This window comes from Tasmannia lanceolata, unplaced genomic scaffold, assembly GCF_043159265.1.
Source record: "Tasmannia lanceolata isolate RefF3 unplaced genomic scaffold, GAP_Taslan_0.1 ptg000013l, whole genome shotgun sequence".
NCBI classification, from domain to species: Eukaryota; Viridiplantae; Streptophyta; class Magnoliopsida; order Canellales; family Winteraceae; genus Tasmannia; species Tasmannia lanceolata.
Window position 1 is genome coordinate 16,166,791 of NW_027518690.1, and position 13,777 is coordinate 16,180,567.

A 13,777-nucleotide genomic window follows, 5' to 3' on the forward strand; every position below is an offset into this window, starting at 1 on the left:
AACAAGTCTCTTCCAAGGGAAACTGGAGGGAAAATACAGTAGAAAATGGTAAACCCATTACCTCAGTTGCATCAATTTCATTCTTGATACATTTATATGTTTGAAACCCATGAAAGATTTTGTTAATTATTTGTCTTTTCCATATTAAAACTCATGGATTTTGGTCTTGATCTTCTTCCAACAATGGGCAGCTTTTCATGAACAAAACATCTTTTTGGGTGCAATGGATCATTGAAGAGCAATCAAGGATCTACAAAGAGCATCAAGCTTTCAAGAAGAAGCCAAGCTATTCAATCTTCACTTCTTGTATAGGTGGCTAGGGCATTCCTTTTTTAATTCCCTAGAGAACAACCGCTTAGAACTCGGCGGAGAAGGAGAGTCTTTGTAAAGGTGTAAGGGCATCCTCATTTAATATCCCTTGGAAGTGTAACCGCCTCGGAGCCGGGCATCGTGGAGGTCTCCAATAGTGGAAATCCTTAAGGACGATCTTAAGAAGAGTGGAGTAGGGCTTTGCCCGAACCACTATACATCGGTGTGTTATTTCTTGTCTTGCACTTTCATTATTGTTTTTGGTTTGACGTTTCATTTTGCTTTCAATTATATTTGCACTAACCAAATATTTAATTAAGTGAAGAAAAATTCCAATTAGGGTTCATAGGTAATTTTTTAAAAAGGGCTAATTTAGTGTTAAAATCAATTCACCCCCCTCTTGAGTATTTCACTTTCCAGTAGTCGATTAGGACAAGTCAACTTGGGAAATGCTCACAAAATCTGAGGATTGTTGGTTGTCTACTTCACTTCTTTGTTTGATTATAAACATCATTTCAAATCCCATAACATATCACCTCAAATACATGCAACATATCACCTCAAATACATGCATATCGCCGCAAACATCCAAACGGTTTAGATCATTAAACAAGTGGTTCAAACATATGCTTCTGCCACCATTATTTTTCTTTTAAAAACTAGGCATAATGTCTCCTCTAACTATCTTATAATTCTGCAAGACTGTGCCGATGGTTTTCGTCTATTCGTAATGGAGAATATTTCAGTTTTGCATCCATTATTTAGCCATGAGTCCCTCCTAGGCTACAATAAATGGATATTACCCCTCATTCCTAACCCATTCCAAAACAGGTTCGCTCATGCCAAAGGGAGCAACGACAATTAGCGATTGGTCCACTAATTCATGCAAGGAAACTTGCATGTGGGTTTCCCTTCAGTATCTAATAACCTTGCTTTAATGCGTCCATAATTGAACTCTATAGACTAATTCTAAAAATACTATCTTAACACGTGCATCCCGCACAGGCATTCAGCTAATTTCAACAATTTCATAAAATAAAATAAAATTCCAAACAGCTTCAAAATTTGATTATCAATTAAAATTGCTAATCATGTGATAACCCAAATCTTCCAATCAGCTACAATAGTGGTAATATTTCTACATTCTCATCCTTGAACTAAAAAAAAAAAATGAAATAATGACAGAATTCCTCACATGCATGCCAATATTTCAACAACAGTTAAAAATAAATGAATGAGAAAAGTAATCGTCCATTCAAAAAAGAAAAGAAAAGTTAGGGTTATTTGGGATCCTTACCTAGACAGAACCTACGATGATATTGTTGATTGGAATAAAGATCAGCTTCACGAAAAACCCTACAAATCCCATCACAACGAACCCGATCGCAGTACGAAACGCAACTTTCGTGAATTCTACACCGTATTGAGCGATTTCAAAACCAAATCGAGGAGGGAAAAAAATAAAAAGATTAACGAGAGATTTTAAATTTCGAAGATCCACATGATATTTCGAAGATTTGATCAAAAAATTCAAAAAAAAAGAATAATCGATAGAAAGAGCGATCGGACTGTAATTTTACCTTTTCGATCTGGTTTGTGGCATCTCTTGACGAGGCGGTAGCTGTCCTTGGCGAATTCTCTCAAAGGATCGACCACTGAATCTATGGCATCCATTTTCAGAAGGAGGAGAAGAAACCCTAGATCTGAGAGGAGAAGGAGAAATTTGAGAATTGTATGACTATGTAAAGAAAGAAGCCTTATGTTGACGCGTTTTATAGTAGTTTGACGCTATTTATCACAAACTCCCTACTTTTTTCACTTATTTAAGAGAAACTCCCTTTGATTTTTCTGACTAGATGACTCAGTATGAGACATTATATCAAGAGAGATGATAAATTCGCTTTCTCTGTAGGATAGTTTGCACCACTTTAGGCGTTAAAGTCTGCCACATTCCCTCCTTTACAGTGGTGCGAATTATCCCACAGAGGGTGCGAATTTATCACCACCTATATCAAACGCTGCGTTGGTGTGGGACCCGATCCCGCGAGAGGGGTGTGGGGCGCGAGCCGCCACGCACTATCTCTTGGTCTCTCGTACCCACGCGATTGGCGTGTGCCTTTTATTATTGATTTTAATTCATCTTTTATGTGAACTTGGGATCACTAAGGCAATCCGAATTCCACACAAAAGAGACTGACAGAGTCGCCACCTAGATGTGGGATCTAGGACCCATAATTAACCAGAAATCTAGACTCGCTACCTGGTTACAAGAATGGAAGGTATGGGGATTTATCCACCACATGCATCATTCCTGCCCGATAATCGGTCTTCAATTCCAAAAGTTAACTCTTTTAAATTCATTTTAAATGGCTCATTCAACTCTCTGTTAATGTGCGAACTACGTGACATGCACCCTATGATCTAATTTCTGATATGCAAACACATGCAAGCTATAGCTAAAGGTATAGGATCAGTACTAGAAAGTAAGAAAACACATCAAAATATACGATGACTACATAACAAATCCTAAGACTCTAAATTATTAGCCTGAGTCCTCGGATGGTCTGGTATTCATCCAAAGAAGCCTACGTATCCCCGCCTCCACGAGAATCAAGGCAACGTAGTTCTTCGCGCCTATTCTAAGCTAGGATGCCTAAGACACCTAGACTTCTATCCTAGACTCGATCTAAAAGACCGAACCGGTTATTAAAGTTTCTTGTACGATTATTTAAATTTCAGTGAATTGTGGATTTTATGACACCCATATGCCCTAACTAAATGCAGATTAGCCCTAAGCTAATGCAGGTGGTTCTTACAATCTATGTGTGACTAGGCTGTATTTCCTAAGGAAAACCAAGGGTGGACTAGCGTATCCTACTCTAGTCATCACTCGGCGATGTGGATCGCCGACTGACCGGACGGAGGCGCTCCTATAACTCTAGGAAAGACCCCTAACTCTAAAACAAGCACACAGCAAACAAACAATCAAATAACCTATCAAAAAAAAAATCCTAACTCTAAAACTCTCTATCTAGGAGAAACTCCTAACTCTAGAGGAAGATCTTTTGAAAACAAGATTTTAAAGGTTTTTGAAGAAGGTTTAAAACAGTTATTTACAAAAAAGTTTGGCTGGACTTGGGATATAAATCCCAAGCTGCACTACGTACCTCGGAAGAGGATCAAGCCAACGTAGTTCGAAACGAACTCTCCTAATTGTTATTTCTAAAACACTCAACATTTTTGGCTTTTTAGAGGTTTTCAAATGTTTTTGAGTTTTAAATTTCCAATGTTTTTGGATTTTAAAGCTTTTCCAATGCTCAGGACCTTTAGATGAATTCACTCTTACAGAGAACAAACAAGCATAACCATAAACTAGGGCAAAGCCCTAAAGTAAAAAGGGGAAACCCCAAACAAGCAACTAACGCCTCAAAGAGACGAACCACAACAAGAAAGATAGCGTCCCAAGAAGAGAGAAAACGATCCAAGATCCCAAGCAAGCAAAGCTTTAATAAGACTGAGTTAGCCTCTAATCAAAGCGAAGTAATCAACAACTCTAAAGGAGAAACTCCGAACTAACAACACTAAAGAGGGGAACAAATGAGTCAGAGACTCTCTAATACTACAACTTAGAGGAGGAATGAGTCAAAGACTCCCAAATAACGCCAACAGAAGAACCAATGAGTCAAAGACTTCCTAGTAATACAACAAAAGAACGAATGAGTCAAAGACTCTCTAAAAGAAATGGAAACATGAGTCAAAGACTCCAATAACACCAACTAAAGGATAGATGAGTCAAAGACTCTCTAAAAGAAAAGGAAACACGAATTTGCACATTTGGCAGAGGTAAAACACCCAGCCGGGCCGGACAGCTACCTAGCCCTAGGGTGCAACAAATGTGCAACCCAATACCCATAAGGGTAGGGGTATGGAGCCAAGCCGAGTAGGGCGTTCTTCCAAAACCAAACGGCGCACAAAGAGGACTAACGAGAGAATGAGACCGGGCGGGTCTCCCAAACACACACAAAGATGAAGGTGCTTTAGAGATTTTAAGATGATTTTCAATTAATTTTAATTTTTTAATGGATTTTACCAATTTTTAACCATATGAGTGATTTTACAAGTGAAACTGTTACAAACGAATTCGAAATGATTTGAAATTTCTGTAGCAAGAAGATGTGATAGAATGTAGCTTCCTGGAAGATTTTTACAGATTTTTTAAATTAAACTCATATTTAATTTCGATTTAACAACTAATTGACCAGATTGCAAAATAACACAGAAACTACTAGAAATAGAAATCTAAATTCCATGAAATTTCTACAGTAGTAAGAGATAAGGGAAAATAGCATGCTGTGAGATTTCCATGAATTTAGAAAACTATTTACTATCAGTTTCGGATTTTTCAAATTTTAAACCAGATTATGAATTAACACTACAGCTCATATGAAACAAGATCCAAATCACTTGAAAATTTTACAGAAGCAAGAAGTATAGAATTTAAGACTACTGTAAAAATTTGGAGAATTTTATCTGTGATTTGACGTCAGTAACAATTCTCCCAAAATCTGATAATTTTCAAAGAATGCGTAAAATAATACACCAAACAAAATCCAAAAATTCTCACAAATTCATGGTAGAATGTATCATTATCATATTATTTTCCCACGAAATTTCATTATTTTTGGAATCTGTTTAGTATATCTTTTAGTTTTCTTCGTTAAAAATCATGCAAAAATCCGAAAATATACCAAATAATTCTGAAAAATTCCGAAAACAGTGTACCTACCTGTGATGAGTTCCTTGCCGAATCCAAAAGCCGAAAAACTCGAAAATCCCGCCTATGTGCGATCGCTTCTGCTTTTCTTCCTCTTGATCTTTTTTTTTCTTCTTTGCTCTCCTCACTTTGAATGGGGAGAGAGAGAGAGAGAGAGATGGTTTTTTTTCTAAGAGAGGGGTTCTTCCCTTTCTTCTCCTCCTTTGGATGGTGGGATGAGAGGGTATTTATAGGAGAATGGGATAGGAGGTTAGGTGAGGTTAGGTGAGGTTAGGTAAGGTTAGGTGAGGTTAGGTAAGGTTATGTGAGGTTAGGTGGTTAGGTGAGGTTAGGTGAGGTTAGGTGAGGTTTGGATGGTTAGGATGAGAGGAGAGGTTAGGTGAGGTTTGGAGGGTTAGGATGAGAGGAGAGGTTAGGTGGTTTTGGATGGTTAGACCCAGGTCAAGATCTGCCATTGATCTAACGATTTACGGAAATCGGGTCTCGGAATGGAATCAGGGTCCGGGCTATGAAGTGACCCTAGCTTATTTTGTCCCGATTGATGATCCGTAAAGTCAGATCAAGATATTAATGACCTAAAACATATAAATCAATGATAGAGGGGGTTCTCACATGGATTTAACACACTAAATTCACCAATCAGGGTATTTTTCAATTTTTCGGATCTAAACAATGTGGGCCCCCCGGTTGATTCGAATTTAGACAAATGTTCAATGCGGGCCCACCAAACGGGTCCAAATTCTCCCTTGGTCGGATTCTTATGAATAATCTCTTCTCAACACTTAGCGGAAAAATGCGAAACACGACGAAAATGATTGAACGGGATTTCGCCCAGGCATAGCGAACTTGGGTCCGGTCAAAATGGGGTGTCTACAGATGCCCCTCTTTGGCAGAGCGTGTGTAACACGCGAATGGCAAAGCTGAACAGACGACACATTTTGACTGACCCAAAAGCAAAACAAATTTTTGGTTTTTTTTTTTTTTTTCAGCTTCAAAATGATATTCACAAAGATAAAACTCTACCAACAATAGAGAGATAGCCTCTCACTAACTCTTAACTCGGCAACTAAGACATCTCAAAGAGATAGTCTCTCCCTAATACTCATGACTCAACTATCTAAACTAGTTAATAAGAAAACGAACGAACGATTACAACAACACAAACACTTTTCTTCTTCTTTTTTTATCAGGCTAAGCCAAAGCAAACATAACAATTGCTCTAAGAGCACCAACCAACCAAACAAACAAATCATTCCAATCACTCCACGAGTTTTCACCTTTTTTTTTTAGAAACCACGTTGCGATTTGTCTAAGACAAGTATAATTCGAAACACTCAAAGAGTTTTTTTTTTTTCTTTTTTAGAAACCTGCAAAAATAGGCCAAAGACCAATGTATCAAAACTCGTCCAAAACAAATTCAAAACCAAACACTCAAAGAGTTTTTTTTTTTTTTTATATCATGCGGATCAGTCTAAGACTTGACCAATTTATTAGGGTATTCGAATATTTGAGCTAAACTCAAACATCTTAATACCAAAGGCGAGACTAAGTCTCAAGCCTAGCGATAGTTATACAGATCATTGCTGAAAATAAATCTGTGTAACTATCCGAGTAATTCTGACTCCACTCTTTCAAGGTAGCGAATCACTCTGGATCACGCGGTTCTGCTAAACAGTTCCACATAAACCCAAATTTGTATGTCCTGCTAAACAGTCCCATACAAACCTCTTCGCAGATACGCATGACTCCTAACACGTTAGGAAGCTGCACATTGCGGAACGATGATTAGGCAAGTCACTACGTGACATTGCACTACTAATCATCAGGGTACAAAGTACCCAGGCGAAGGAAGGAAAAACCAATCTGCGTAACGCTGGATCGGAAATATTTTCCTTATTGCAACCCACAAAAAGACCGAAGAAAATTCCAAACCGTGTAACTCAGGTTTGATAATTTCGAACTCTGTTAAAATCTCGTCGATCAGTCTAAAACTTTCTCGACCACTTATTAGGGTACTCGACTATTCAAGCCAAACTCAAATTTCTAATACCCGAGGCGAGACTAAGTCTCAAGCCTAGCGATAGTTATACAGATCATTGCTGAAAATAAATCTGTTTAACTATCCGAGTAATTCTGACTCCTCTCTTTCAAGGTAGCGAATCACTCCGGATCACGCGGTTCTGCTAAACAGTTCCACGTAAACCCAAATTTGTATGTCCTGCTAAACAGTCCCATACAAACTTCTTCGCAGATACACATGACTCCTAACACATTAGGAAGCTGCACATTGCGGAACGATGATTAGGTAAGTCACTACTTGACATTACAATACTAATCATCAGGGTACTAAATACCCGGGAGAAGGAAGAAAAGACTAATCCGTGTAACACAGGATCAAAAAAAATTTCCCTATAAAAATCCTCAAAAAGACCAAACCGCGTAACGCAAATTCGGTAATTTTTCTCTCTTTTTTTTTTAAAACCCCTCAAAAGGGACTAAACCGTGTAACACAGGTTTAGTAATTTTTCCTTATAAAACATTTTCAACAACAAGTCAAATGAACCATCAGATAGTGCAACACTAAATCCGATGATTTCTTATTCTATTAAAACACTTTTCAAAACACTTTGAAGAAAAGACCAGATCGTGTAACACATATTCTGCTAATCTCTATCTTTATTAAGAAGCTCTTCAGAACAAAAGAAGAAAAACCAGATCGTGGAACACGGAATCTGTTAATTTCTATCTTTATTAAAAACCTTCAAAAGGAATGAAGAATTTACCATCTTTGATCGATTTCACTAATGGGCCAGTCATCTCTTACCGAGAATAACTAGGAGCGCATGATCTTTGCTGAAAGCAAAACTCAAGTAGATTGGTGAGATTTTTAGGTGCTGATTCTCTGTAACAGGTGAGAAGCATTCTGATGAGGTTTGAAGGATGCAGGATTAGATTCTATACTCCGCTGGGAATTGAAGTTTCTGAGACTTTGACTCTAAAAGAGACAATTTGATCAAGGAATTTAACTCAAAGAGTATGTTCAAGCTTCTCTGGTTTCTATTTGCTAAAAATAGATATCCCAATTATCATTGTGTAATATCTTTTATGACGCAAGTCATAAAAGATGCCCCTAGTATGATGTGCTTCCATGACAAGGTCTTAAGAAGGCAGAACCAAGGTAAGTAGGAAAAATGTGAGTTTGCATGGGTTCTTTCTTTGGTATAGTAGTAAAACCAACTCCACAAAAGCTGAACGTAAGAGTTCTTCGTTTTGCTGAGTGCTTGAGGCTTTGATGTTTCAGGCAGGTCTGAATGAAAAATCTCTTGCCCTTCCTTGATTCTTAAACCAGGATCTACTCTAGATTTTTCTTTACATTTCGGAAGGTGTACACCCATTTTCTCCAGTGCCAAACACTTTGGATTCTAAAAGAAAACAATGAGAAACATGGAACAGACTCCTGAGGACTCTTTCAAAGAAGACTTACAATATTCAAGGGACTTGACTAAATTTTGATTCACTCTTAAATCAAATGTGTTATTTTTAAATGGTAAGATCAGCCACTCTTAGAGTAGTCTCAAAAACCATGCCAAAAGGCTCTAGTTTCCTCCATCAGGACATCCGTCATGGTTATACCCCTTCGGATTGCTCGGTTTTAATGCCCCTAGTTTAAAAATGTGTCAAAGTAAGCCTTGCTGACACTATTCGGATTCCAGGATCCTGCCCTATAGAGGTTGCTTCTCGGTCTCCTTGATTTGTCTTTTCGGAAGAAGTCAAAATTAATGTCTTCCAAGTTTTCAGTCTAAAAGACCACTTGTTTCACTTTTGGTTGCACTACTTGCTCTCAAACTTTAGAATTCTTCGCTACTGAGGAACTCTTTCTGCTTCCATTCAACTCAACTTTTCATTGGAAAAGTCTTTGCCTCTGACTAGATTGTCTCTTCAAGTTTTCAATCCAGCAGACCGCTACCCTTACTTTACGTAAGCCAATCTCTTTGGTTATTGACTTAGCAAGAAAATGACTTTATCTAGGCCGCCCTTTCGGGTTATCAACCTAGCGGGTCTTCAGACTCTCATTCTTTTCTTTCTGTTTTTCTTTTCATTTGCCTCGAACCTTTGCTTGTTTCACCAGAAGGACTTTCTAGGTAGGCTTGGGTTCGAAAGGGGTGAATACCTAAGGTTCTAAGGATTTGGACCGAATCTGGTTCAGCAGAGTACCTACGTACCCCAAAAATGGAGGATCAGGTCCGCGTAGTTCGCTGTGGGATTTTTCAAAGAATGGTTTAGCATTTAGCTTCAAAATTTTCAAAAGGAATTTTATCCCAAGGTTTGACCGAACCTGAATTAATCAAGTTGCCTACGTACCCCTGAAGAAATGGGGATCAGGTCCGACGTAGTTCGGGTGCATAAATGCCCCGGGTTTATAATGTGTTTGAAAAGAAGTATTGGCTTTAAATTGTTGGCCCAAAGGGTTCTCAAAAGGATTTTAAAACGTTAGGATTTTGGCTATTAAGGCTCAAACGTCCAATGATGGCCTCTTGATGTATTTGATGTACAAGCTCTTTTGCTTAAGGTTCAAAGACTTTGATTTTTTTTTGATTTTTTTTTTCGAGGAGTCTGACGGCATATTAGGCAAAACTTCAACCACTGTGCTCCGCTCCCATCTCAAAGATCTTGGATTTATGCTCAAGATTCCACAACTCCTTGTCTGAAAATCTTCTCTCAGTATCTCATCAGCTCCACAGGATGTCTGATGCTTATCTCTTTAAAATTGTACTCTTCAACTGGATGCCTAAAGCAGATGAAGTCTTGCTTTGCTCAACGACAGGGCATTTCCCTGGTTTATCCTTATAGGATCAAGCAAGACTACCTCAAACCCCTCTAAACAGGTTTATCAATTCTTTGCGCTCCTTAGGAGATAAAGTTTTTCCAATCCATTTCTCCCGAGTTTCGGATTTCGATACCACTATCAATGGCTTCGATTTCTTCTTTAAGTGGCTATGCTCGACGCTCTTCCTCTCGTTCGACCATCTTTCAGATCTCGAGGTGAATTTCGTCTGCATTCTCATCCGAGAAGGGAGTCTTTAGTTGTTTAAATATTAGATCTAAGAGTGAATCATAGAGTATCAAAGATACAAAATCAACCATTTTATTGAATTGAAGACTGTAAGTACATTGATGATTTTTGACACACCTCAATGGGCTCTTCATCAGTTCTGATAGAAAACAGAACACTGACTCTATATAAGAAAGACTGACAGATATGACACTTCTCTCTTCTTCTTTTTTAACATCTACATAACTGAACTTTTTCAACTTAGAGAGAAGAAAGTTGATGTACACTCAATGAAAGACAAATCTAAAGACACAGGACACTTCTTCAAAGGTAGTGAACTGACACTGAAAGTTTATAGATGATACACCTTTCCTCATGATAATGATAACTATAAAGTTCAATCCCAGAGTAGGAATCCCAGAAAAGGCAACTCCACAAGGTCTAGGTTAAATGGGGCAACAAAGGCTTATGTTGACAATGTGGGTAAAACAATAGATTGCCTGGATCAAGTATGATTGGAAATGGTCAGTCGTTAGAAAGAATGGTCTTTCGCTAAACATAGACTCTTGACTTGGAAGCACACACACTAGATCAATAGTCATGGGATAAAGATTCTGAACAAATAGAGAAAAGAGTAATCTTGAAACACACCAAAGGGTATTTTATTCTGAAAATCAAAGAAATACTGTCTATGAAGGTTAAAGAAAAATAGACAATGATAATATGACCTACATCAACAATGTCTCAATGAATTCTCAATCCACACCTTTAAGTCTCATTTGAGTATAACTGGTCTTCTTTTGGGAATGAAGAATCAGGAACGATAAACATCCCTAATCAAAATAAGTTTCGATCTCAGCAATGATCATGCACTCAAAGGATATAGGTAAGATCAAACTTTTTCGTCAATGATTTCGATATGATCAGGGGTAAAAGATATATGATAAACATGGATCAATGAAAAATCAATGGCTCAGATAATAGACCATGGCCATAAGAATGATAAAAGTAGGGTCAAGGACCAGATCTAAAATCTGAATGATGGATATCAACAACTGTACGATCAAGATGAGATCAAGATGAGATGAGATAGCATAAGATTGCTTTTAACGGATGGATCATGAATGACTAATCCTATGAGATCTTTGGAAATGAATGGGATTTACATCCTAACCCCAAAGGAAAAGTTTTTTAATCTTCGCACATTTTATCAGTGTTACCTGAAGGCATCAACCCTAACTCTAATCTAGCGGAGTGGAGAGAGGATCTCGACTCATGACTTTGTTTGTGTACCTAGGACCGATCGTAGCCATTGGAAGATGGACTACAGCCTAATCTAGACACAAATGGGTAGGATATCCTAAACTAGGCTCATACACACAATTGGGTAAGATATCCTATACTAGGCTCACACACGTGATGCACATGTGTTCGTATACTACATGCATGTGTGGGTTAATCTAGGGGTAAGGCCAAGAGTTCCCTTAGCGCGAATCCATGTTCGATATACTGTACCAGTGTCCGGCGTATCAGTACGTGAACAAGAGATCCGTTTACGTACCATAAAGGTACTAGGCTAAGGGTGGAATATTTCTCTAGCACAGAGGCACCAGGTGATGAAATCCCAGTCAACCATGCTAGATAACACTCCGGGTTCCTAAAATAGGACGTGTGTGCATGTGAGATGCAGGGCATCCTCATTAGAACTCGGCGGAGAAGGAGAGTCTTTGTAAAGGTGTAAGGGCATCCTCATTTAATATCCCTTGGAAGTGTAACCGCCTCGGAGCCGGGCATCGTTGAGGTCTCCAATAGTGGAAATCCTTAAGGACGATCTTAAGAAGAGTGGAGTAAGGCTTTGCCCGAACCACTATACATCGGTGTGTTCTTTCTTGTCTTGCACTTTCATTATTGTTTTTGGTTTGACGTTTCATTTTGCTTTCAATTATATTTGCACTAACCAAATATTTAATTAAGTGAAGAAAAATTCCAATTAGGGTTCATAGGTAATTTTTTAAAAAGGGCTAATTTAGTGTTAAAATCAATTCACCCCCCTCTTGAGTATTTCACTTTCCAGTAGTCGATTAGGACAAGTCAACTTGGGAAATGCTCACAAAATCTGAGGATTGTTGGTTGTCTACTTCACTTCTTTGTTTGATTATAAACTTCCTTTCAAATCCCATAACATATCACCTCAAATACATGCAACATATCACCTCAAATACATGCATATCGCCGCAAACATCCAAACGGTTTAGATCATTAAACAAGTGGTTCAAACATATGCTTCTGCCACCATTATTTTTCTTTTAAAAACTAGGCATAATGTCTCCTCTAACTATCTTATAATTCTGCAAGACTGTGCCGATGGTTTTCGTCTATTCGTAATGGAGAATATTTCAGTTTTGCATCCATTATTTAGCCATGAGTCCCTCCTAGGCTACAATAAATGGATATTACCCCTCATTCCTAACCCATTCCAAAACAGGTTCGCTCATGCCAAAGGGAGCAACCACAATTAGCGATTGGTCCACTAATTCATGCAAGGAAACTTGCATGTGGGTTTCCCTTCAGTATCTAATAACCTTGCTTTAATGCGTCCATAATTGAACTCTATAGACTAATTCTAAAAATACTATCTTAACACGTGCATCCCGCACAGGCATTCAGCTAATTTCAACAATTTCATAAAATAAAATAAAATTCCAAACAGCTTCAAAATTTGATTATCAATTAAAATTGCTAATCATGTGATAACCCAAATCTTCCAATGAGCTACAATAGTGGTAATATTTCTACATTCTCATCCTTGAACTAAAAAAAAAAAAATGAAATAATGACAGAATTCCTCACATGCATGCCAATATTTCAACAACAGTTAAAAATAAATGAATGAGAAAAGTAATCGTCCATTCAAAAAAGAAAAGAAAAGTTAGGGTTATTTGGGATCCTTACCTAGACAGAACCTACGATGATATTGTTGATTGGAATAAAGATCAGCTTCACGAAAAACCCTACAAATCCCATCACAACGAACCCGATCGCAGTACGAAACGCAACTTTCGTGAATTCTACACCGTATTGAGCGATTTCAAAACCAAATCGAGGAGGGAAAAAAAATAAAAAGATTAACGAGAGATTTTAAATTTCGAACATCCACATGATATTTTGAAGATTTGATCAAAAAATTCAAAAAAAAAGAATAATCGATAGAAAGAGCGATCGGACTGTAATTTTACCTTTCCGATCTGGTTTGTGGCATCTCTTGACGAGGCGGTAGCTGTCCTTGGCGAATTCTCTCAAAGGATCGACCACTGAATCTATGGCATCCATTTTCAGAAGGAGGAGAAGAAACCCTAGATCTGAGAGGAGAAGGAGAAATTTGAGAATTGTATGACTATGTAAAGAAAGAAGCCTTATGTTGACGCGTTTTATAGTAGTTTGACGCTATTTACCACAAACTCCCTACTTTTTCACTTATTTAAGAGAAACTCCCTTTGATTTTTCTGACTAGATTACTCAGTATGAGACATTATATCAAGAGAGATGATAAATTCGTTTTCTCTATAGGATAGTTTGCACCACTTTAGGCGTTAAAGTCTGCCACATTCCCTCCTTTACAGTGGTGCGAATTATCCCACAGA

The 13,777-nt window shown here is 38.0% G+C and overlaps 2 protein-coding genes across 2 annotated transcripts; both read right to left on the bottom strand.

Moving 5' to 3' along the window:
- Positions 1-1,606: 1,606 nt before the first annotated feature.
- On the bottom strand, positions 1,607-1,983 carry LOC143890852 (protein transport protein Sec61 subunit gamma). Its single transcript, XM_077395533.1, has 2 exons — positions 1,890-1,983; positions 1,607-1,722 (listed from the first exon to the last, which is right to left on the bottom strand). Exons 1-2 carry the CDS (start codon positions 1,981-1,983, stop codon positions 1,607-1,609), a joined length of 210 nt encoding a protein of 69 aa, XP_077251648.1.
- An 11,105-nt stretch (positions 1,984-13,088) lies between these two features.
- LOC143890853 (protein transport protein Sec61 subunit gamma) lies at positions 13,089-13,466 on the bottom strand. Its single transcript, XM_077395535.1, has 2 exons — positions 13,373-13,466; positions 13,089-13,204 (listed from the first exon to the last, which is right to left on the bottom strand). The coding sequence occupies exons 1-2, from the start codon at positions 13,464-13,466 to the stop codon at positions 13,089-13,091; spliced, it is 210 nt and encodes a 69-aa protein (XP_077251650.1).
- Positions 13,467-13,777: the final 311 nt, after the last annotated feature.

What these genes read in the sequence shown, in the direction of transcription:
- LOC143890853 (XM_077395535.1), bottom strand. Translation starts at nt 13,466, where the DNA reads ATGGATGCCATAGATTCAGTGGTCGATCCTTTGAGAGAATTCGCCAAG. An exon ending in CCACAAACCAGATCGGAAAG is followed by an intron (nt 13,205 to 13,372) that starts GTAAAATTACAG and finishes AATACGGTGTAG; the next exon opens with AATTCACGAAAGTTGCGTTT.
- LOC143890852 (XM_077395533.1), bottom strand. Translation starts at nt 1,983, where the DNA reads ATGGATGCCATAGATTCAGTGGTCGATCCTTTGAGAGAATTCGCCAAG. An exon ending in CCACAAACCAGATCGAAAAG is followed by an intron (nt 1,723 to 1,889) that starts GTAAAATTACAG and finishes AATACGGTGTAG; the next exon opens with AATTCACGAAAGTTGCGTTT.